Source organism: Phyllobates terribilis, unplaced genomic scaffold (genome assembly GCF_046119375.1).
Source record: "Phyllobates terribilis strain yellow unplaced genomic scaffold, ASM4611937v1 Scaffold_1__5_contigs__length_1240528914, whole genome shotgun sequence".
NCBI classification, from domain to species: Eukaryota; Metazoa; Chordata; class Amphibia; order Anura; family Dendrobatidae; genus Phyllobates; species Phyllobates terribilis.
In genome coordinates, this window is record NW_027362761.1 from 759,804,247 (window position 1) to 759,827,711 (window position 23,465).

General features: G+C 42.9%; 1 protein-coding gene across 1 annotated transcript in view; it reads right to left on the reverse strand.

Moving 5' to 3' along the window:
* The window catches only part of LOC141149867 (GRAM domain-containing protein 2B-like), a 94,073-nt gene extending 71,244 nt beyond the window's left edge, over nt 1-22,829 (reverse strand). The window contains exon 1 of the mRNA XM_073636926.1: nt 22,472-22,829. Coding sequence (XP_073493027.1) covers nt 22,472-22,524 — 53 coding nt within the window. The 5' untranslated portion in view covers nt 22,525-22,829. The remainder of the gene's footprint in view (nt 1-22,471) is intronic.
* Nucleotides 22,830-23,465: the final 636 nt, after the last annotated feature.

Genomic DNA, 23,465 nt, shown 5'->3' on the forward strand with positions numbered 1-23,465 from the left:
GAACACAGTGTGAAAGCACCCTTAGGTGTGTTAATAAGTGTTGGTGTGCAAGAGGTTCTACTATGTAACTTTTATGTAATGTTGATAGTTTTTGTCAATGCAAAACTCTAGCTGTTTGATGAATACAGTACTGTATTTGTTGTCATTGATCCATGACAGCAAAATGACAGATGCTGATGTATGTAGTAAGCGTTATTCTGTTACCTTATCTATGTAGTAAGCTTAGTTTTGTTTTGTTGGCATATGTACATAGTAAGCTTACCAAATCTACATAGTAAGCTTGGCTTGGTTATCGTATCTAAATAATAAGTTTTGTTCTGTTACCGTATTTATATAGTAATCTTGGTTTTGTTGTCAAATTTATGTGGTAAGCCTGGTTTTATGCAAATATCGAGTGAGCCTAGTTTTGTACCATCTATGCAGTAATATTGGTTGTGTTACATGACAAATGCAGTAAACTTGGGTCTGTTACTGTATCTATGTGGTAAATTGATTCTGTATTTATGTGTCAAGCTTTCACTAATGGCTCTCAATCAGGTATCAGGGATTACACATGTGTGTTCAGTCCCAATGTGAAAGCAATACCAGCTGCAGTCAGAGTAATGCTGCATTTACACATCTGTCTGTCAAGGTCCTTGATTCAGACTTGCCACAGATTTCTCTACCCAAACTCAAGAGCCTCATAGGCATATAAGACTGTCAAATTAGAGTCGAGAAACTGGCCACTAATCCGTGCACCACATCCATAGTCTACTACAAACGTCTGGGTGGGCAACACTTTTCTCTGCACTGAGGTTCTAAAATGTCATTGCAAGAGATTGTCCAGCTGTGGGGGTAGGAAGCCATCTGTTAGACACAGCCAGACACTTCATAGAGAAGACAAACATGGTTTAATGCCATGTTTCCCTTCCCGATGGAGAGGAAACATAGCAGAAATGAAAAGAACATATTCATATTTTAAAATGTCTCCTAAATGTCTTTTAAAACCTTATGAGAGGGCAGAGTGTGTGAAATAAATGGAAAAAAAAAACTAGAAAAAAGGAGACACTACCAGTCAAATTACTGTTTCTAAAAAAAAAAACACATGAAAAATAGAAAAAAAAAGACACATTTTCTATTTTTGATTATATTTCCCATGAGATCAGAAAAATAAAAAAAATATGTAAAGATGACATAAGAATTAAGCCCCCTGTATTACGAAAAAAAGATGCAAAGCTAATTTGAATATCCAAATGAGAATATTTTTTAGAGCTGTGTGCCTGATCAGGAATGGTGGGAAAGGGCCGAACCTTAAAGGGGTTGTCCACTGCTTTTACATTGATGCCCTATCCGCACGCGGCACCCCCGCCGATCAGCTGTTATATGTGCCGGCGGCCGCCGCTGGCCGGAAGTGCTCACCTGCGGGGCTCTGCCGTCAAGTGGTAGTGGCCGCCGCGGTGTATTGCAGATCCGCCTCCCATTTTACAGAAAAAAAAACTTATATACTATAAAGTATATCTATCAACCCTTATATCATCTATAGTATATTATGTAAAATGTTTGAAGGGCTGTAATGGAATGCAAATGTTTTCTTGCAAAATTCAAGTTTGTTTGTCTATGCTTTTATGGATACACTGGGTCTGTAAAAAATCCTGATATTACTGCCTGTATATATCATGGAATTACTGTTCATGTATAGGGTCCAAAAATAAACTTAGTCTTTAATACTCAAAGTTGTTCTAAAAATACTCAAAGTTGTTCTAAAAATATTTTTATGATAGGCAGATAGATAGATAAAGAGATAGCTAGATAAATTGGTGCACACAATATAGTAGTTTATGTATCATTAATGTAACATTTCAAATGACATCTCTGTGTAAAGTACATGTCAAGGAGATGCTTAGTAGTAATCCAGATAAATGGCCTCATTTCTTCATCTTGTAATAGGCTTTAATCACTAAGGCCTTAGTCATATTGGGGGAGATTTTTTTTTTTTTTACTCAGTATTATACGTGACATATTTGAAAGCACCAAATAGTTTCCAGTCTAAGAATGAGTGCCAAAATGCACATAATACATTATTAATCAATATACTTAACAATATATATAGATTTAAAAAAAACAACAACACAGAAACAAAATAAACATATACTCTGCTGTAAGTAAATAAGTAAAATCAATAATGCATATAAATAACATAGTGTACTTAGTAAACACTGTTTTTGATTAAAAAAAAGCGTAAAAGTCATCCCACTAGCGTAAAGGTGTACCATAATCAGGATAGTCCTACCCACTGCTGAGCATAACATATACACTGCTCAAAAAAAATAAAGGGAACACTTAAACAACAGAATATAACTCCAAGTGAATCAAACTTCTGTGAAATCAAACGGTCCACTTAGGAAGCAACACTGATTGACAATCAATTTCACATGCTGTTGTGCAAATGGAATAGACAATAGATGGAAATTATTGGCAATTATCAAGACACCCTCAATAAAGGAGTGGTTCTGCAGGTGGGGACCACAGACCACATCTCAGTACCAATGCTTTCTGGCTGATGTTTTGGTCACTTTTGAATGTTGGTTGTGCTTTCACACTCGTGGTAGCATGAGACGGACTCTACAACCCACAGAAGTTGCTCAGGTAGTGCAGCTCATCCAGGATGGCACATCAATGCGAGCTGTGGCAAGAAGGTTTGCTGTATCTGTCAGTGTAGTGTCCAGAGGCTGGAGGCGCTACCAGGAGACAGGCCAGTACACCAGGAGACGTGGAGGGGGCTGTAGGAGGGCAACAACCCAGCAGCAGGACTGCTACCTCCGCCTTTGTGCAAGGAGGAACAGGAGGAGCACTGCCAGAGCCCTGCAAAATGATTTCCAGCAGGCCACAAATGTGCATGTGTCTGCACAAATGGTTATAAACCGACTCCATGAGGGTGGCATAAGGGCCCAACGTCCACAGATGGGGGTTGTGCTCACAGCCCAACACCGTGCAGGATGCTTGGCATTTGCCACAGAACACCAGGATTGGCAAAGTCGCCACTTGCGCCCTGTGCTCTTCACAGATGAAAGCAGGTTCACACTGAGCACATGTGACAGATGTGACAGAGTCTGGAGACGCCGTGGAGAGCGATCTGCTGCGTGCAACGTCCTTCAGCATGACCGGTTTGGCAGTGGGTCAGTAATGGTGTGGGGTGGCATTTCTTTGGAGGGCCGCACAGCCCTCCATGTGCTCGCCAGAGGTAGCCTGACCGCCATTACGTACCGAGATGAGATCCTTAGACCACTTGTGAGACCATATGCTGGTGCGGTTGGCCCTGGGTTCCTCCTAATGCAGGACAATGACAGACCTCATGTGGCTGGAGTGTGTCAGCAGTTCCTGCAAGATGAAGGCATTGAAGCTATGGATTGGCCTGCCTGTTCCCCAGACCTGAATCCGATTGAGCACATCTGGGACATCATGTCTCTCTCTATCCACCAACGTCACGTTGCACCACAGACTGTCCAGGAGTTGGCGGATGCTTTAGTCCTGGTCTGGAAGGAGATCCCCTAGGAGACCATCCACAACCTCATCAGGAGCATGCCAAGGCATTGTAGGGAGGTCACACAGGCACGTGGAGGCCACACACAATACTGAGACTAATTTTGACTTGTTTTAAGAACATTACATCAAAGTTGGATCAGCCTGTGGTGTGTTTTTCCACTTTAATTTTGGGGGTGACTCCAAATCCAGGCCTCCATTGGTTAATAAATTTGATTTCCATTGATGATGGAATCACTGGCTGGGTGGATCATGGAAATGCTGTAGATATAGTATATCTTGACATCAGCAAAGCATTTGACAAAGTATCTCACACCATCCTTATTGAAAAAATTACCAAGTATGCAATGGATAAGGCAACTGTTAGGTGGATTCATAACTGGCTTAGTGATCGGTGTAGCGCCAGCGTCCCTGCCCTCTGCTAGGCAGGGACGCTGTTCCCCTCACCTCTCTGCTCCGTGCCCGGCGTCCTCCTCCCGCTCTGCTGGCAGCGCGCGCTCCTTCCCGGCCACTGTGCTTAGGGCGCGCGCGCTCTCCCTCCCTCTTAAAGGGGCCGCGCGCGCCGTCCTAAGGAGTCCCCGGCCAATGGCCGGAGGACTTCACCATATATAAGGCACCTCCTCCAAAATGGAGGTGCCCGAGCAATGTTGTTGCACTGTTCACTACTCTGCTTCAGCCCTCAGGTCCCGTTGCCAGTTACCTGCCAGATACCTGCCAGATTCCTGCCAGCTTGCTGTCTTATTCCTGCCTGATATTCTGCTACCTGCCTGCTAGCCTGAGGTCCGACGGTCTGCCTTACAACTCCTGTCAGTCTGTCTAAGGACCAGCTTGCCCGCTCACCTGGGAGCGCACATCAGCTACCTGCCTGCTTGCCTGAGGTCCGACGGTCTGCCTTCCAACTCCTGACAGTCTGTCTATGGACCAGCTTGCCCGCTCACCTGGGAGCGCACATCTGCTACCTGCCTGCTAGCCTACCTGGAGGCTCCGCCGTCACGTGCAGTGACCACCTGCCTGTCCAGTGACTCCTGCCCGCTCACCTGGGAGCGCTCATCTGCTGCCTGTCTGCTAGCCTACCTGGAGGCTCTGCCGTCACGTGCTGTGACCACCCGCCTGTCCAGTGACTTCTGCCCGCTCACCTGGGAGCGCTCATCTGCCGCCTGTCTGTTGGTCTTCCTGGAGGCTCCGCCGTCACATGCTGTGACCACCCGTTTATCCAGAGACTCTCGCCTGCTCACCTGGGAGCTCACGTCTACCATCAGCCGCCACAGTTCGTACCAACCCTTTACCCAGAGACAGCCCCGGTCACTTGCCGTGACCTCCTGCCCGTTCATCCAGAGACTGCCCCGGTCACTTGCCGTGACCTCCTGCCCGTTCATCCAGAGACTGCCCCGGTCACTTGCCGTGACCTCCTGCCCGTTCATCCAGAGACTGCCCCGGTCACTTGCCGTGACCTCCTGCCCGTTCATCCAGAGACTGCCCCGGTCACTTGCCGTGACCTCCAGCCCGTTCACTCAGAGACTGTCCCGGTCACCTGCTGTGACTGCCTGCCCGTCTTCCCTGGTCGCCACCCGCTCCCTTACAAGGACCGCCCCCTTGTATAGTAGCTCAGAGGTTCCGCCTCCCAGACCCGTTACAATCGGACTCAAAGAGTGGTCGTAAATGGCTTCACATCCAGTTGGATGAATGTCTCAAGTGGGGTACCACAGGGCTCTGTCCTGGGATCTGTATTGTTCAACATCTTTATCAATGATTTAGATGAAGGAATTGAGGGTAAACTGATTAAATTTGCTGATGACACAAAGCTAGGAGGGATAGCTAATGCTAGAAAAGAGAGAGAGAGGATTCAAAAAGACCTAAATAAACTGGAGCAGTGGGCAGTAACTAACAGAATGGTTTTTAACAGGGAAAAATGCAAAGTACTACATCTGGGCAATAAAAATGAAAAAAGCATATACAAAATGGGAGGAATAGAGCTAAGCAACAGTACATGTGAAAAAGACTTAGGTATACTAATAGATCATAGACTGAACATGAGTCAACAGTGTGATGCAGCAGCAGGAAAGGCAAATACAATTCTGGGATGTATTAACAGAAGCATACAGTCTAGATCACGTGAAGTCATTATCGGTCTTTACTCCTCTTTGGTCAGACCTCATCTGGAATACTGCGTCCAGTTTTGGGCACCACATTTTAAAAAAGACATCGACAAACTGGAGCAAGTTCAGAGAAGAGCGACCAGAATGGTGACCGGTCTGCAAACCATGTGCTATGAGGAACGTTACTGGATTTGGGAATGTTTAGCTTGCAAAAAAGAAGACTGAGAGGAGACTTAATAGCTGTCTACAAATATGTCAAGGGCTGTCACATTGTAGAAGGATCATCTTTATTCTCATTTGCACAAGGAAAGACTAGAAGCAATGGGATGAAACTAAATGGGAGGAAACACAGATTAGATATTAGAAAAAACTTTTTGACAGGGTGATTAATGAGTGGAACAGGCTGCCACGAGAGGTGGTGAGTTCCCCTTCAATGGACGTCTTCAAACAGAGGCTGGACAGACATCTGTCTGAGATGATTTAGTGAATCCTGCTTTGAGCTGGAGGTTGGACCAGATGACCCAGGAGGTCCCCTCCAACTCTACCATTCTATGATTCTATTCTATGATTCTATGATTTTTGTGTGATTTTGTTGTCAGCACATTCAATTTTGCACAGACCAAAGTATTCAATGAGAATATTTCATTCATTCACATCTAGGATGTGTTATTTGAGGGTTCCCTTTATTTTTTTGAGCAGTGTATATACAGTAGCTTCCCATTTGCTGGCTATCCATTCGGGACCCGGTCCTGCTCTGCCCTTATTCACAATGACGTCACTTTGACACACGGTAAGGTTTTAATAAGGTTATGACCATCCCAGTTGTGGTACACCTGGATGCTAGTGGGAGGGCTTTTACACTGTTTTTCTTTTTTTCAATCAGAAACGGTGTTTACTAAGTACCGTACATTATTTATATGCATTTTTGCTTTTACTTATTTACTTACAGCAGGATATATGTATAGTCTGTTTCTGTCTTGGGTTTTGTCTGTTTAATGGCCAGTGTGAACATGCTCCTATTTTGCATGCATACCAACTTATACTCCAGTTAATTTTTTTTGTTAAATATATATATATATTATATATATATTTCTTTATATAAAGCATGCCTGTAATGCTGACTTTAATGTCTGCAGTAACAACAAATTTCTTCTAGTGATTGTCTTCTTTGACAAATGAGACTTACATGTATAAGGGTTGAGCACAATCACAATGCACCTGGAACAGTGTAAACTTGATTCAACTTTGCTCTCCTCCTGTAACTCTAAGTAACATGAGAGGTAACACACATGGAAGACTATGAAAAAGTAGGTTGTAGGGCAGGTGACCTTTGTGCTACCAGCACGCACTAAACTTGTAAATGTCTTCTCTGAGCGTCATATAAACACAGCATTAGAACTCAGTTAACCTACGAGTATGTGCAGAAAAAATAAGACGAAGTGCACTTTTTTCATAGGTTCTCATTCACCATGTACTTTTAGCTTCTGTCTAGTCATTATGAGTTGTTATACTATTTAATCAACTCTATGTCGTTCTCTCTGCAACATAATCTGTTGGTGGAGAGTAAGGGGTTCCCTATACACAGTGGATGGTCAGCCATTCACAGCGACTTCAAATGGTCACTGTAGTTTCATTAGACTTTACATAAATCAATAGTATAAGCAAAAATAAGAAACCTTTAGCACGGCCGGCCTTAGAATGGGACCATGTGCAAAATTTGATGCCCCCTACTCCAATGTTTTTTTAATTATTATGCCCAAGACACCTGCGTGTGTTTTATATCCTAATTTGATTGAAGCTTTCTTCACATATAGGCTCCTATTTTTTATTTATAGACCCCTATTCATTGAGACGTGCATTTTGTACATTTTGTTATGCCAATCTTAATGAAGAAAACACTGGAGTATGATGCCCCTATTTCATTAAAATGTTGCTTAAAACTTTTACATTGATAATATATCCAAATGATAGGTCATCAATATTAGATCGCTGGGGTTCCGGCCTCTAGCACCCCCACTGATCAGCTTTTCTCAGTGCCGGCGACCAGATGTTTACAGTTTTGGAGCGTAAGACTGAGCACAACTTCATCAAGTTTATAGCAACCATGACCGAGTACTGCAGATTCACTCCGATCTGTTTGAACAGGAGTGGATCTGCAGTACCCGGCAGCAGTAAGTACAGAGTTGATGAGGCTGTTCTGTTCTAACATAGTAACATAGTAACATAGTTTTTAAGGTTAAAGGAAGACTAAGTCCATCTAGTTCAACCCATATCCTAACATGTTGATCCAGAGGAAGGCAAAAAAAAAACATGTGGCAAACACTAAGCTCCACATTGGGGAAAAAAATTCCTTCCCGACTCCATACGACAATCAGACTAGTTCCCTGGATCAACGCCCTATCAAGGAATCTAGTATATATAACCTGTAATATTATACTTTTCAAGAAAGGCATCCATGCTCTTCTTAAATTTTAATAGTGAATCACTCATTACAACATCATGCGGCAGAGAGTTTCATAGTCTCACTGCTCTTACAGTAAAGAATCCCCATCTGTGATTATGATTAAACCTTCTTTCCTCCAGACGTAGAAGATGCCCCCTTGTCCCTGTCTCAGGCCTCAGAGTAAAAAGATCAGTAGAAAGGTCTTTGTACTGTCCCCTCATATACTTGTACATAGTAATAAGATCACCCCTAAGCCTTCTTTTTTCGACACTAAATAACCCCAAGTGTAATAACCTGTCTTGGTATTGCAGATCCCCCAGTCCTCTAATAACCTTGGTCGCTCTTCTCTGCACCCTCTCTAGTTCAGCTATGTCTTTCTTATACACCGGAGACCAAAACTGTACACAGTATTCTAAGTGTGGTCGCACTAATGACTTGTATAGAGGTAAAATTATGTACTCCTCATGAGTATCTATGCCTCTTTTAATGCATCCCATTATTTTATTTGCCTTTGCAGCAGCTGCCTGACAATGGCCACTAAACGGGAGCTTGTCGTCCACCAACACACCCAGGTCTTTTTCAGTTACAGTTTTGCCCAGTGTTTTACAATTAAGCATATAATTATACATTTAATTTCCTCTGCCCAAGTGCATTACCTTACATTTATCCCCATTAAAGCTCATTTGCCATTTATCAGCCCAAGCTTCTAGTTTACATAGATCCTCCTGTAATATAAAATTGTCCTCCTCTGTATTGATTACCCTGCAGAGTTTAGTGTCATCTGCAAATATTGAAATATTACTCTGTATGCCCCCTACAAGGTCATTAATAAATATGTTAAAAAGAAGGGGCCCAATACTGACCCCTGTGGTGCCCTACTGTTAACTGAGACCCAGTTTGAGTGTTTTCCATTAATAACCACCCTTTGTTTCCTATCACTGAGCCAATTCTTAACCCACATACATATATTTTCCCCTATCCCCATTGTTCTCATTTTATGTATCAACCTTTTGTGTGGAACCGTATCAAAAGCTTTTGAAAAGTCCATATACACAACATCCACTGCATTTGCTTGGTCCAGTCCAGGACTTGCCTCCTCATAAAAACTGATCAGATTAGTTTGACAGGAACGGTCCCTCGTAAACCCATGTTGATATTGGGTCATGAGGTTATTCTTCTTCAGATATTATAGCATCTCTTAGGAAACCCTCCAGGATTTTACCCACAGTAGAGGTTAAGCTTACTGGCCTATAATTTCCAAGTTCAGTTTTTGTCCCCTTTTTGAATATTGGCACCACATTTGCTATACGCCAGTCGTGTGGTACAGACCCTGTTATTATGGAATCTTTAAAGATTAAAAATGATGGTCTATCTATGATGTTACTTAACTCCTGCAGTACTCGCGGGTGTATCCCATCCGGACCCAGGGATTTGTCAACTTTAGTGGTTTTTAGACGCCGCCGTACTTCCTGCTGGGTTAAGCAAGTGACATTTAATGGAGAATTTTTGTTATCACTAATCATGTTTTCTGTCATGCGATTTTCTTGTGTAAATATGGTTGAAAAAAATTATTTACCATATTGGCTTTTTCCTCATCCTCATCCACCATTTCACCCAGACTATTTTTAAGGGGACCAACACTATCATTTTTTAGTTTTTTACTATTTATGTAGTTAAAGAATATTTTGGGATTATTTTTACTTTCTCTGGCAATGATTCTCTCTGCCTCAATCTTTGCTGCCTTGATTTGGTTTTTACAGAATTTATTTAATTTTATATATTTATTTAATGCCTCATCACTACCTACTTGCTTTAGTTCTCTAAATGCTTTCTTTTTGTCACCTATTGCGCCCCTTACAGCTCTATTTAGCCATAGTGGTTTCCTCCTATTTCTAGCATGTTTATTCCCAAAGGGTATATATTGTGCACAGGTCCTATTCAGGATGTTAATAAATGTCTCCGATTTGCTTTGTGTAGCTTTATGTCTCAGGATATCGTCCCAGTTTATTGCACTAAGATCATCTCTCAACTGTTGGAAATTTGCCTTCCTGAAGTTTAGTGTCCTTGTAACCCCTCTACTACACATCTTATTAAAGGTTACATGAAAACGTATTATTTTGTGATCACTATTACCCAAGTGACCCCCAACTCGTATATTTGATATTCGGTCTGGCCTATTGGTTAATATTAGGTCTAGCAGTGCACCCCTTCTTGTTGGGTCCTGAACCAGTTGTGAAAGGTAATTGTCTCTCATAGTGTCACGGGTGTGTCACCACGAAGATCGTCACGATTACACAGCCTGACTTCTCGCAGCTGAGTTTTTGGTGCTTTGTGTTTTTCGGCAGTGAGGGAGTTAATTCTCTCTCTCTCTGTGCTAGACGAGGTCCAGCCTCGCCCAGCTGCAATCAATGCTGCTGTAGTGAGACTCCTTCAAATGCCTGCCGGTCGGTTAGGGAAGTGTCGGTGAAAGCATTTCATGCAGACTAACAGAGCGGATCGTGGTATTTGGAGTTTCAGAGATAAGTGTATTTGGAGTGTTTTTTCCCTTCCTCGCTTTATCATTTATCTCCTTTCCCGTTGGTGTTCCCTCTGTTGTAGTTGTGTAGTTTTTGTATGCAAGGTGGTTTTGGTTTTTCCCTTGTACTGTCTCGTTCGTCTAAGTACTGTGTGTGGGCATATTATTACTTGTCCCCTTTTGTTGTGATCGGGGTCCTTCTCAGGACTAGATTACTTAGGTGCAGGGATCCTCAGGAGGTAGGGGTTACGCTGGCGGCCTGGACCTCTGTACCTTTAACAGTACCTTCAGGTTGAGGGATTAGTCAGGGCCCCAGCTTAGGGTCAGCTTAGGCCCCCTACCTCCAGTACACAGAGACAGCGTGACACATAGTTGTCAAAAACCTATTACCTTTGCTTGAACTACATGTTTCTGTCCCCCAATGTATTTCAGGGTAGTTGAAGTCTCCCATAATAATGACTTCTCCTTGAGTCGCTGCTTCATCTATTTACGAGGATATTCTCCGCTACTTCCATTATTTTTGGAGACTTATAACAAACCCCTATCAGTAATTTATTATTTTTCCCCCCTCCTCTTATCTCCACCCACAGGGACTCTACATTTTCATAAGATTCACCTATATCCTCCCGCAAGACGGGTTTTAAGGATGATTTTACATATAAACACACCCCCCCCTCGCTTGTTTGTACGGTCATTTCTGAACAGACTATAGCCCTGTAAATTAACTGCCCAGTCATGGCTCTCGTCCAGCCACGTCTCAGATATCCCTACCATGTCATAATTATTTTCCATCAAAATTAATTCTAATTCCTCCATTTTGTTGGTGAGGCTTCTGGCATTAGTGTACATGCATTTTATGTATCTCTCTGTACCTCTATTCCTTCTTACTTTATTGACTGTTCTAACCCCACCCCCAATTTCTTTATTTGTGCCCAGGTCACTATCTGCACTATCTTCCCCACCTATAAAATGAATACCCTCCCCCCCAATCCCTAGTTTAACCACTCCTCCAACCTTCTAGCCATTTTCTCCCCCAGCACAGCTGCACCCTCCCCATTGAGGTGCAGCCGGTCCCTAGCGTAGAGTCTGTAGCCAACTGAGAAGTCGGCCCAGTTCTCCAGGAAGCCAAATCCCTCCTTCCTACACCAGTACTTGAGCCACTTATTTATCTCCCTAATCTCCCGTTGCCTCTCTGGCGTGGCACATGGTACCGGTAGTATTTCAGAGAATACCACCTTGGAGGTCCTTGCTTTCAGCTTGCAGCCTAAATCCCTGAAATCATCTTTAAGGACCTTCCACCTACCTCTAACTTTGTCATTTGTGCCAATGTGCACCATGACCGCTGGGTCCTCACCAGCCCCTCCCAGTAATTTGTTAACCCGATCAGCGATGTGCCGGACACGAGCGCCAGGTAGGCAGCACACTGTTCGACGATCCCTGTCTTTGTGACAGATTGCCCTATCTGTTCCCCTAATAATTGAGTCCCCCACTACCAGCACCTGCCTGGCCTGCCCTGCTCTCCTATTTCCCTCTTTACTGGAGCTGACACTCCTCCAGCTTTCAGGGGATATGCCTTGCTGCAGCAGTGCTACCCCTGTACCATCACTCCCCTCATCTGCCAACTTTGCAAACTTATTGGGGTGTGCCAGATCAGGACTAGCCTCCCTGGCACTCTTCCCTCTACCCCCCCTTCTAACTGTCACCCAACTAACGGCCTCACTGTCCTGCAGCTCCCCACTACCACCCTCCCCCACATCTACCCCAGTGAGCTGCTGCTCAGTGAGCAGCAGACTCCTTTCCATATTGTCAATGGATCTCAGTGTTGCCAGTTGCTCATTTAGATCCAGTACTGCTCCACAACTGCTAACATCCGGCCGCCGGCACTGAGAACAGCTGATTGGTGGGTGTGCTAGGGGTCGGAACGCCAGCAATCTGATAAGGCCATGGCCCCACTATCAGTATTTGGTCAGTATTCGGTCAGTATTTTATCTCAGGAGTGGGAGCCAAAACCAGGTGAGGAACAATCAGAGAAAAGGTATAATAGAAACAAGTCACCAATTCTGCATTTATCACCCACTCCTGGTTTTGGCTCCCACTCCTGAGAAAAAATACTGGCTGAACACTGACCAAACACTAATAGTCGGGCCGTGGCCTAACAGTAAAAGTAGTGGAGCAACCCCATAAAAGGCGAAGGCATCTTATTGAATTAGGTGAACTACTCCACCAGCAATATTACTCCAGCCACAGGATGGTGTACATTTCTAGTGTAATTTATTTATTATATGTGTGGAATACTAAGACCACATTATGATTTTGGAATTTATCCTTTATGGCCCCCTTACCCATTACATGAAAGTTGTCTAAACCTGCCTTTTTCGTGGGAGTGGCCAACCAGGTGATATGCTTGGGGGGCCTCCTGACTCACCTGACAGATCACGTCAAGGGAGAGAAGGATCAAGCAGTTGGAATTTCAACTCCTAAACCCTTATTTTCAGGGGGAAAAAGCCACGGGCAGGTGTCTCGGCTGAGAAAAGCACTCATATGCATAGGGTGGTATAGACAGATGTCTGTGGATCAAATGCTTGGCCAACAGCTATCTCATGTATATAGTCAGCTTTAGGTGCCAAACACATGGCTTTGTTCTGCCAATGTTAGCTTTTCTGCTGCCTGAGACAAAAATCTAAATGGTGCTCACATCTAAAGAAACAAAAAAGGCTGACATTGCTACTACGTGTGGAGATTATTTTTTTTTTAACCAACAAACCCAATGGCTTTAGAGATGTACTGGAAAAGTAGCAACTACCCCCTGGGCTAGTCTAACCCAGAGTGCTGAAGAAGTCTCATGTGCAGTGATACATATCCTAGTTTAGGCTAATGCTGAGCAATAAGTGCTTTCCCTAGGAGCTTACAATCTACACATATACATTACACACACATAGCCCCACACATCTGCCACGCTCGCTGCTCACAGGTGCAAGTCCTCATCTTGTACAATCTAATCGTTACAGGTAGCATCACATCCAAAACACTGCTCTGAACCATACCTGCGCCTGACCAGAACTAAACTATGGGCTCTGTACATTGCTGCCAGGCTAATCCTGCTGTCACACACCATTTTTCTCCATTTGCACACACACACAACCTGTCCTAAAAGCTAAGCTCCAACTTGTTAGCAGATTTATCCGAGACCAGTACTATTATGGTGATACCAAATTTATATAGTATTTTTTTATGATTTGCTACTTTTGCAGAATATAAACAGTTTAAAAGATACATTTTGGCCCCAATTCATCAAGTTAGTTGAGCTAAACTTTTGAAACTTTGTGTTTTTATGGCCTGCAAATTCGTTATAATGTGCACCCCACAAAAGTGACAAATTATGCAAGAAATGTACGCCAGCCCCTTAATGAATTTGATGCATCTTACTCCAGCTCACCTTTCATTAAGACTGACATGCAAAATGCAAGTTTTAATGAAGCGAGGCCCTTGTCATTACTTTTCAAGACCCATTACATTTTTGTTACCCTATATACTCGAGTATAAGCCCACCCGAATATAAGCCGAGGTACCTAATTTTACCACGAAAAACTGGGAAAATTTATTGACTCGAGTATAAGCCTAGGATGGGAAATGCAGTAGCTACTTGTACATTTTCCCATCCTGGTAAGTATTGCCCACTCATCACCAATCCTGGTATGCATGGCCCCCTCATCCCCCAATCCTGGTATGCATGACCTCCTCATCCTCTAATCTTGCTATGCATGACCCCCTCATCCCCAATCCTGGTATGTGTGGCCTCTCATCCCCCAATCCTGGTATGTATGGCCCCATCACTGCACACATATAAAAATAAACACTTATACTCACATTCCCTCCTCACCTCTGCTCCAGCGCTGCATCCTGTTCAGCTGCAGCAGCTCATGTCAGCATCTGAGCAGCGCTCTCAGACGCTGATGAGAGCTGCCAGCATATTCACTCCTCACCACGCCGGGACTATGTGCGTGGAGAAGAGTGAATATGCATTCTCATTAGTAGTCGTCACTGTTAGCAGGAGTTGCGGCTCAGCGCTCCTCCGTGCCCGCTACTTGTTAGAACCCTCCTGTTTGTTTTTTTCCATCTTGTGTTTTGCGGTCACGTGACCATCTGCCTTTGCACTGTGTTTCAAATTATTATGCAAATAATATTTTCTCAGATTTTCCCAAATTACCTATATGAATTGCAGTCATTGTAATTTTCCAGTCAAATAAATATTAGAGTACAATTGAAAGGTTTTTGTACAAACTGCCTATGATAACAGTATATTTTTAAAAAAATAAAAAACTCAAACTGCACTCAAAATGCATGCTCCAAATTATTATGCACAGCAGAGTTTTCAACCTTTTCATTTTAATAAAGAACAAAAAAATGGTCATTTTTGAAATTATGAGCATTAGCAGGTTATTACAAACTGAAATCAAACAGTTTTCAACTCAAAACTTTATTCTAGGTGATGTTACATTTGCACATAGGACCCCTTGTTCGAAAGAAGCTTCTGAACTCTCTCGTCCATTGAATTTGTCAGGTTTTGGATGGTTTCTGCTTCAATTGTTTTGCATGAGGACAGAATACCCTCCCAGAGCTGTTGCTTAGATGTGAACTGCCTCCAGCCATCATAGACACTCCTTTTGATGATGCTCCAGAGGTTCTCAATGGGGTTGAGGTCAGGGGAGCATGGGTGCCACACCATAAGTTTGTCCCCTTTTATGCCCATAGCAGCAAGAGATGCAGATGTGTTATGTGCAGCATGAGACGGTGCATTATCATGCATGAAAATGATCTTGCTGCGGAATACACGGTTCTTCTTCTTGAACCATGGCAGGAAGTGCTGTTTGAGAAACTCAACATACATTATGGAGTTCATCTTTACCCCTTCAGGGATCCTAAAAGGGCCGACAATCTCTCTCCCCATGATTCCAGCCCAAAACATTACTCCACCTCCTCCTTGTTAGGCGCCATAGCCGTGTTTGCATGGGGTGTCCATCAACCAGCCATCCTCCACTCCATCCATCTGGACCATCGAGATCATTTCATGCATGATAATGCCCCGTCTCATGCTGCACATAACACACCTGCATCTCTGGCTGCTATGGGCATAAAAGGGGACAAACTTATGGAGTGGCACCCATGCTCCCCTGACCTCAACCCCATTGAGAACCTCTGGAGCATCATCAAAACGAGTGTCTATGATGGCGGGAGGCAGTTCACATCTAAGCAACAGCTCTGGGAGGGTATTCTGTCCTCATGCAAAACAATTAAAGCAGAAACCATCCAAAACCTGACAAATTCAATGGACGAGAGAGTTCAGAAGCTCCTTTCGAACAAGCAGTCCTATGTGCAAATGTAACATCACCTAGAATAAAGTTTTGAGTTGAAAACTGTTTGATTTCAGTTTGTAATAACCTGCTAATGCTTATAATTTCAAAAATGACCATTTTTTTGTTCTTTATTAAAATGAAAAGGTTGAAAACTCTGCTGTGCATAATAATTTGGAACATGCATTTTGAGTGCAGTTTGAGTTTTTTATTTTTTAAAAAATATACTGTTATCATAGGCAGTTTGTACAAAAACCTTTCAATTGTACTCTAATCGTTATTTGACTGGAAAATTACAATGACTGCAATTCATATAGGTAATTTGGGAAAATCTGAGAAAATATTATTTACATAATAATTTGGAACACAGTGTATATTCCAGCTCCGCGTTTTTGGCTGTGCTGGACTTCAGTGTTGTTTGACTGTTTTGCTAGCCAGGTGCTTCTGTGCCTATCTCTGTCAGTTCGCTTGGTCCTTCTGGGACCTCTAGTACCTTTTTGTCAGTTTATCTTTTTGCGTTCTGCAACAACTTTCTCTGTTCAGGAGGTGTCCCATTTTTGTTCCAGTGCTTAGTTCTTTTAGGGACCCCTTCCCTTTATTCTATAGGGCTTCGTTCAGACTAGCCTAGGACTAAGGCGGGTCCGTTCACTAGGAACAGGCAGCCCGCTACATCGTAGGCATTCAGCTTAGTCTTACTGTAGGGAAAGCTTTCCCCTTCTTTCCTTAGTACTTGTTGCAGATCATAACACTACTAAAGAGAATGAATATTCATTCTTCTCCACGCCCATGGGAGTGGAGAAGAGGGAATATTAATTTCCCTTTAGCAGCTGGCACACGTGGTAGCTGCAGCAGCTGGCTACTGCGTCTGCCCGCCTCCTCCGCCGCCGCAACCCCCCCCCCCCCCACACTATCCACCAAGGGAATTTCTATATACTCGAGTATATACCCGAGTATAATTCGAGAGGGGGCTTTTTCAGCACAAAAAATGTGCTTAAAAACTCGGCTTATACTCGAGTATATACGGTAATTGTATTCTGTTGTGAGAGCCTGTTTTCTTGTGAAACGATATGTAAGATTTTTTTTTGCACCTCTTTTATTTTTATATTTTGGGAGTTATAATATTATCATTAAGTATGGGTCATTACAGATGCAGTGAAAAACATTTATATGGTGGAAAATGTTTTGAGTGCATTTTTTTTATAGTTTAAAACAATTTGTAATATATATATTTTTTTTCTTTAAGTCCCACAAAAGGAACCTCTTGGAGGCCGATTGCTAATATAATCATATACTCTCCATGTTCAGTAAACAAAAGTAGACATACATTAACATCCATTGTGCCAAGTAGTTAAAGGGGCTGTCCCCTTTCAACAAACTTGTACTTACAGGCTCAGTTGCGTGTGAAAAAAGCAAACTGAGCTTATTTAACCTCCTTAGCCCAGAGCTTTGTCTTCACATTGGTCTTGATCGGCTGCAGAGGTGATTTTACATCAACAGTGTTGCATGCTGCAGCCAATCACTGAGCACAGTGGTTCCTTTTGTCTACATTGACAGAACTGCTGAGTTCATTGATTGTCTGAAGCCATGTCGATATGACGTCATCGCTGCAGCAAAACAACAGAGATGGTAGCAGTGCCAGAAACAGCGCTGGACCTGGAAAGATTAAGTAAAGCTCAGTTAGCTTTTTATATATAATTGAGCCTAAGGGCAGATCTGTACTGAAAGGGGATAACTCTTTAAGTTTTGACATATTTAGTGACATGTAAATGGGCAAGATTTAAGAAAAAGAACCTACCACTAGTTCAGTTTGAGAAGTAAACTGGTGATGACTATCAGGTTGTAACAGGGATTTGGGCTGTGGTGAAGGCTGGTGGAGGCAACTACTCAAATGCTATAGATGCCATGTGTAGCAGCAACAATTTGCTTGGGCTTTAGCTGCCTGAGTTACAAATCTCAGAGAGGGACACCCCTGCTGTTGTGGTCTGAAGTACAACTTCCCAGCCACCATATGGATTCACAAAATGCCATCACAATGCATTTTTGCTGTGTTTTTCCAATATCAAAGTAATATGCAGCAATTTTCCTACATTGCATAAAAAAAACAAAAACAAGTGAATCCACATGGTGTGAACTGAAGATAGGGGAAAAATAATGTAAGGGTTTACTGATGCCTGTGCTTGCCTTCTGATCCTTCTACCAGCTGTCTGAGGAGAGATGCGACCCTGCAGGAAGCCTAAATAGAAGCTATAAGCTAATATCTCAAATAGCTCTCCATAGCCTATTTGCTAATGGAAATCTGTCACCAGACTCAGGCCCGCTGTCAGCACCCAAGCAAGTGCCGGGGCCCTGAGCAGGCTGGGGGCCCACTCGCCGTTGGGTACCCCGGCGTGCTATGGGGCCTGTGAGCAGAGAAGTCGGTGCCAGCGCCCACGAGTGGGCCCCCTCCACTTGCTCTGGGCCCCGGCCTGCACAATACTTATCTCTCCCCATTCCCCGCAGCTCTGGCCTCTTTTGCGTCTCCTGACTGTGACGTCTTTCCAGCGCGCCCCCTGCTGAGCAGTCACATCGCAGACAGTGGGAAGACGGCAACGCTGAGGAGTTTGGAGCAGAGCAGCCTGTAGCATTATATGGAGGTCATACAGCATATGGGGGCCATAAAGCCTGCAGCATTATATGGGGGCCCATACAGCTCGCAGCATTATATGGAGGCCATACAGCAATATATGGGAGCCATACAGCATGCAGCATTATATGGGGCCCATACAGACTGCAGCATTATATGGGGGCCCATACAGCATGCAGCATTATATGGGGCCCATACAGCATGGATCATTATATGGGGGCCAGTATTCTGCATGGAGCATTATATGGGGGCCAGTATCATGTATGGAGCATTATATGGGGGCCAGTATTCTGTATGGAGCATTATATGTGGCCCTTAATACTGTATGGAGGACTATACTGTCTGATCTTCACTGTGCGCTGCGAGGATTCACTCATGTAATGTAAGAAGTGAAATCTTTGGCATTGTACTATATATATATTTCTCTGCCGTATCTGTGCATCATGAATTGTGGTATGTGTTAAAGGGGTCCACTGAGACTCTTTCGCCAGGGGCCCAGAAAACCAGGAGCCGGCCCTGACCAGACTCGATAGTTATTGGATCCTTTATAAGCTTTTCATCAAGTATCAAAGCAGTATCACTTTCAACCAAAAACCTATTTCCAAGTTGGTATCTTTCTCACTTCTTTCCATCTGCCAAAACTCTTTAACAGAGATATTGAATGACCTATCTGGGCTTGAGGAAATTTGCTGAAACTATACTATAATTCTAAGGTAGCCTTTTTTATTTAAACTCGTTTTTTTCAATTGTTAGCGCAAAATTATACAACAAATGAAAAACAGAAAGGTACATTATGGATACATGGTGTACATTCTTGTAAATTCAACATATACAGGATATCTGTATTCAATAGAAAACCATAATTAACATAAACAACATCTTCATAAATTACAAAATCAATACTGTAATATCCATATATCGCCAGCCTTGCACCTAACTTCTCTCCAGCATCAGGGATCAGAACTTTGAAAACATATCGGCTCAGATCATTCTTCCACGGTCAGAAGGCAGGTGGGACCTGAGATATCCTCTATTTTTGTAAACCAAACTTTCATATGGAATTGTCATATTAATAAAATTCTTCTAGCCTTTTTTTTTATTTTTTTTTATTTAAAGCACCACTGCAGCATTTCTTATTGCAGCACTGGAGTGGCGCTACTAATCTTAATTCTCTGCCCCTAGTCTTATACTTACCAGCCGCTCTGTTCATCTTTTATCGGTGTCGCTCCAGTCATATTCTGCAGGTTGTGTCCTTCCGACTCACTCCAGTGTTTGCTGGAGTGATCCAGAAGTCACAACTCAATATAAAAGTCAATATAAAAGTCTTTAAGAGCCAGAACGAGGACAGGACGACGCTCTCATAGACTTACATTGAGAGTTTGAGACCGTTACCTTTGACTTCCGGGTCAGTCAGAAGTTGGGGTCACAAGATGGCGGCACGGGAACAGCTGTAGACGACGGCTGGTAAGTGTAATACTAGTGGCAGCACTTAGATTAGTAGTACCACTCCAGCTCTGCAATAAAAAACAGCTGGAGTGGTACTTAAAAAGTATTGCTTACAATGTTTTAAGAAGAAAATAATAACATAGTAGTTTAAGATGAAGTTTTTTACTATTTATGAGTCCAGAGGTTGACATACCATTGGTGCAACTTGTGCAGCTGCACAGGGGCCCAAGAGTTAATGGAGCCCAGTTCTACCTCCAAAGCTGGTTGGAATTGTGTATTAGGCTGTGTGCCCACTATGCGTTTTTTAAGCGCTTCCGCAGTGGCAATTCCGCTGCAGAAACGCTTAAAAAACGCTTGGTAGAAGGTCTGCCATGTTCCCAAATGATAATCCACATGTGCTATGCGCATGCTGCGGAAATTTCCACAGCATTACCAATTATTTTGCGTAAACACGGCGTTTTCGCCGCCTTTGACTTGCATTGGAATGCATGGATTCCGCATTACTGGATCTGTACATGCGGATTACATGCGTTTCAATGTGCGGATGGTACCCGGGTTTGGAAAAGAGGAGACTCTCCTCCGGACCCGGGTACCATAGAAGCTGTAAAAAAAAGAATAAAATAAAAAATAAATATTATACTCACCTTCTGATCGCCCCTGGAGTCCTTGTCTCTGCTTGCCGGCAGCTCGTGGTAGATTAAAGGACCTGCGGTGACGTCATTTAGTCATGTGACGGGTCACGCGACCGCTGACATCGGCAGGTCCTTAAATCTACCGCGAGCTGCCGGCAAGCCGAGACAAGGACCATCAGAAGGTAAGTATAATATTTATTTGTTATTTTTTACCATTCTTTCGGTCACAGTATATAAATCCATGCCGTTTGCATGGATTTATATACTGTGACCAAGTTGTCAAGCACTTTCCAAGTGATGCTAAAATCGCTAAGTGCCCACGATGCAGAAATGCTCTGGATTTTTCCTGTGCGTTTCTGCATCTCCCTGGCAGAAAAAACACATGCGGATTTTACATGCGTTTTTCCTGCCAGAGACAAGCATAAGTGAAGCGTTCTTCACATGCATTTCCGCATGCGGGTTGTCAAGCGATTTTAGCATCACTTGGAAAGTGCTTGACAACTTGGTCACACTATATATAATCCATGCAACCGGCATGGATTTATATAGTGTGACCAAGTTAATAGTTGAAAAAAAGATTAAAAATGGTAAAAAATAAAAAAAAAACATTATACTTACCTTCTGATGGCCCCCGGTCTTTTCTCCGCTGTGTCCGGTCTCTTGTACGGCTAGCGGTGGTGTAAAAGGACATTTCATGACATCATTTAGTCATGTGACAGGTCACGCGACCGCCAACGTCAGTGGTCGCGTGACCCCTCACATGACTAAATGATGTCATGGAAGGTCCTTTTAGACCATCACGAGCTGTACAAGAGACCGGACGCAGCGGAGAAAAGACCGGGGGCTATCAGAAGGTTTTTCTTTTTTTTTTACAGGTACCATGGTACCTGAGTCTGGAGGACAGTCTCCTCTTCTCCAGACCTGGGTACCATCCGTACATTGAATCGCTTAATATCCACATGTGCACATGTAGTCATGCGGATATTAAGCGATTCAATGCAAGTCAATGGCGGAGAAAACGCCGCGATTACGCAAAGTAATTGGTAGTGCTGCGTTTTTTTCCGCTATGATAATCCGCAGCGAATTTTTCCGCAGCATGTGCACAGCACATGTGGATTATCATTGGGGAACATGGCAGACCTTCTACCAAGCGTTTTTTAAGCATTTCTGCAGCGGAATTGCAGCTGCGGAAACGCTTAAAAAACGCATAGTGGACACACAGCCTTATGATAATTTATTGTACTGCAAAGGGCCCATATATTATTCTTGCACAGGGGCCTCTTCTGACTGTATCCGCCCCTATGTGAGACTCATGTTTACAGGTGACTTTAGTTTATAGTGTGTGATGTAAAGTTCCTTTAAATAACACCCACTTTAGTCACTGGTCAGTTTTGGACTTTGTTCACCGAAAAGAATTGTACAGTGGCAGTTTATGCAACATACGCATAGCTTGGCAAGAATTTGGTGTGGTGAAATTCATTGGCATTTTCTTCCTGTTCAAGCTGGGCATTAGCAAAGAGTACAGTACTTTTCTTATGTAGAAATGTAACATGTTCATATGAACTACATGTTAATTTTTTTTGCTTAAACATCATTCAGGCCATAAAACGGCTAGCAATACTATTCTTTTTACATGTGCAAGTTCCACATTACACTTATTAGCAGTTTTCAATTATTAATTAGTACATTCTGTTTGTTTATACATTCTGTTTGTTTATAGAACGTAGAAAAGATTTAATGGACTGAGTGGCAGAAATTAGTTATTTTTGTTTCACGATGAAAACATATCTAACGTCAGAAACATTACTAGCAATGCATGGACAGGACAATATACATAGCCACTTACTCAGCTGAAGCAGACGGCAAATTCTTGTCCAGTGGTTCTAGTGGAGTGTCCATGGAGGCTTCTTTACTTGCTTCTTGAGCTTCTATTCTTCGCTGTAAATTTTCATATGCTTACTTGTACCTGTATCCTTTTATTTGTTGAAACTTATACTTTTCCCCATTTGATTATACACCACTCTTTCTGTCCGTCTGATTCCCAGTATCAGCAGCTAGAACAAAGTCCAGAGCTCATAGTTCACTCCCCTTTTCTATTCAAGCATTAGTCTCACATGAACCCATTACGTTAGCAGAAAAATGTACATTATAATACTGATAAGACTACTTACAAGCTGCATGAAATTATAGTCTGTTCTTGATCTTTTAAACGCTTCAGAAAATCTGATCATATGGAATAGTAATATGTTCTCTCCATTGGCTTCTAGGTTTTAATTGCATCTATTAAAATTTGTGACCAAGTTCACATTTGTTCCAGAGGAAAAACACTGAAAGAGGAACCAACACTGAATACTGGAAGATAGGGGAAAATTCTCAGCACTTTGTAAGTATGCTGTGACCCTGAGAGTCGATAAGAAAATCTCAGACACTAGTGTCACAGTGTGCATAAGGTTACTGAGGAAGCCATGACGGCTACAAGAAGACTGGGCCCTATTTAACTAGGAAATGAAATAAAATAACACACCACTACTCTGAGTGTTAGATTTAGACCAGGCAATACAAAACAAGAAAAAAAAAAATAGGGGTATGTCCACATATTCTAATAACATTACCGTGACTGACAGGTAAAATCAATACCAGTCAATGGGGTGGGATTTATTAGACAGCAAGTGAATAGTTAATTGTTGAGGTTATGGTGTTTGGCAAGCATAAAAGGTGACTGTACATCCTAGATAGCTGTCAGCGATACCTATTTCTTTCAACCCCCCAACCCTATTTCCTCTCCAACATCGGCCACTGCGGGAGGATTGGGATACCTCCATACTTATTAGTTGATTGAC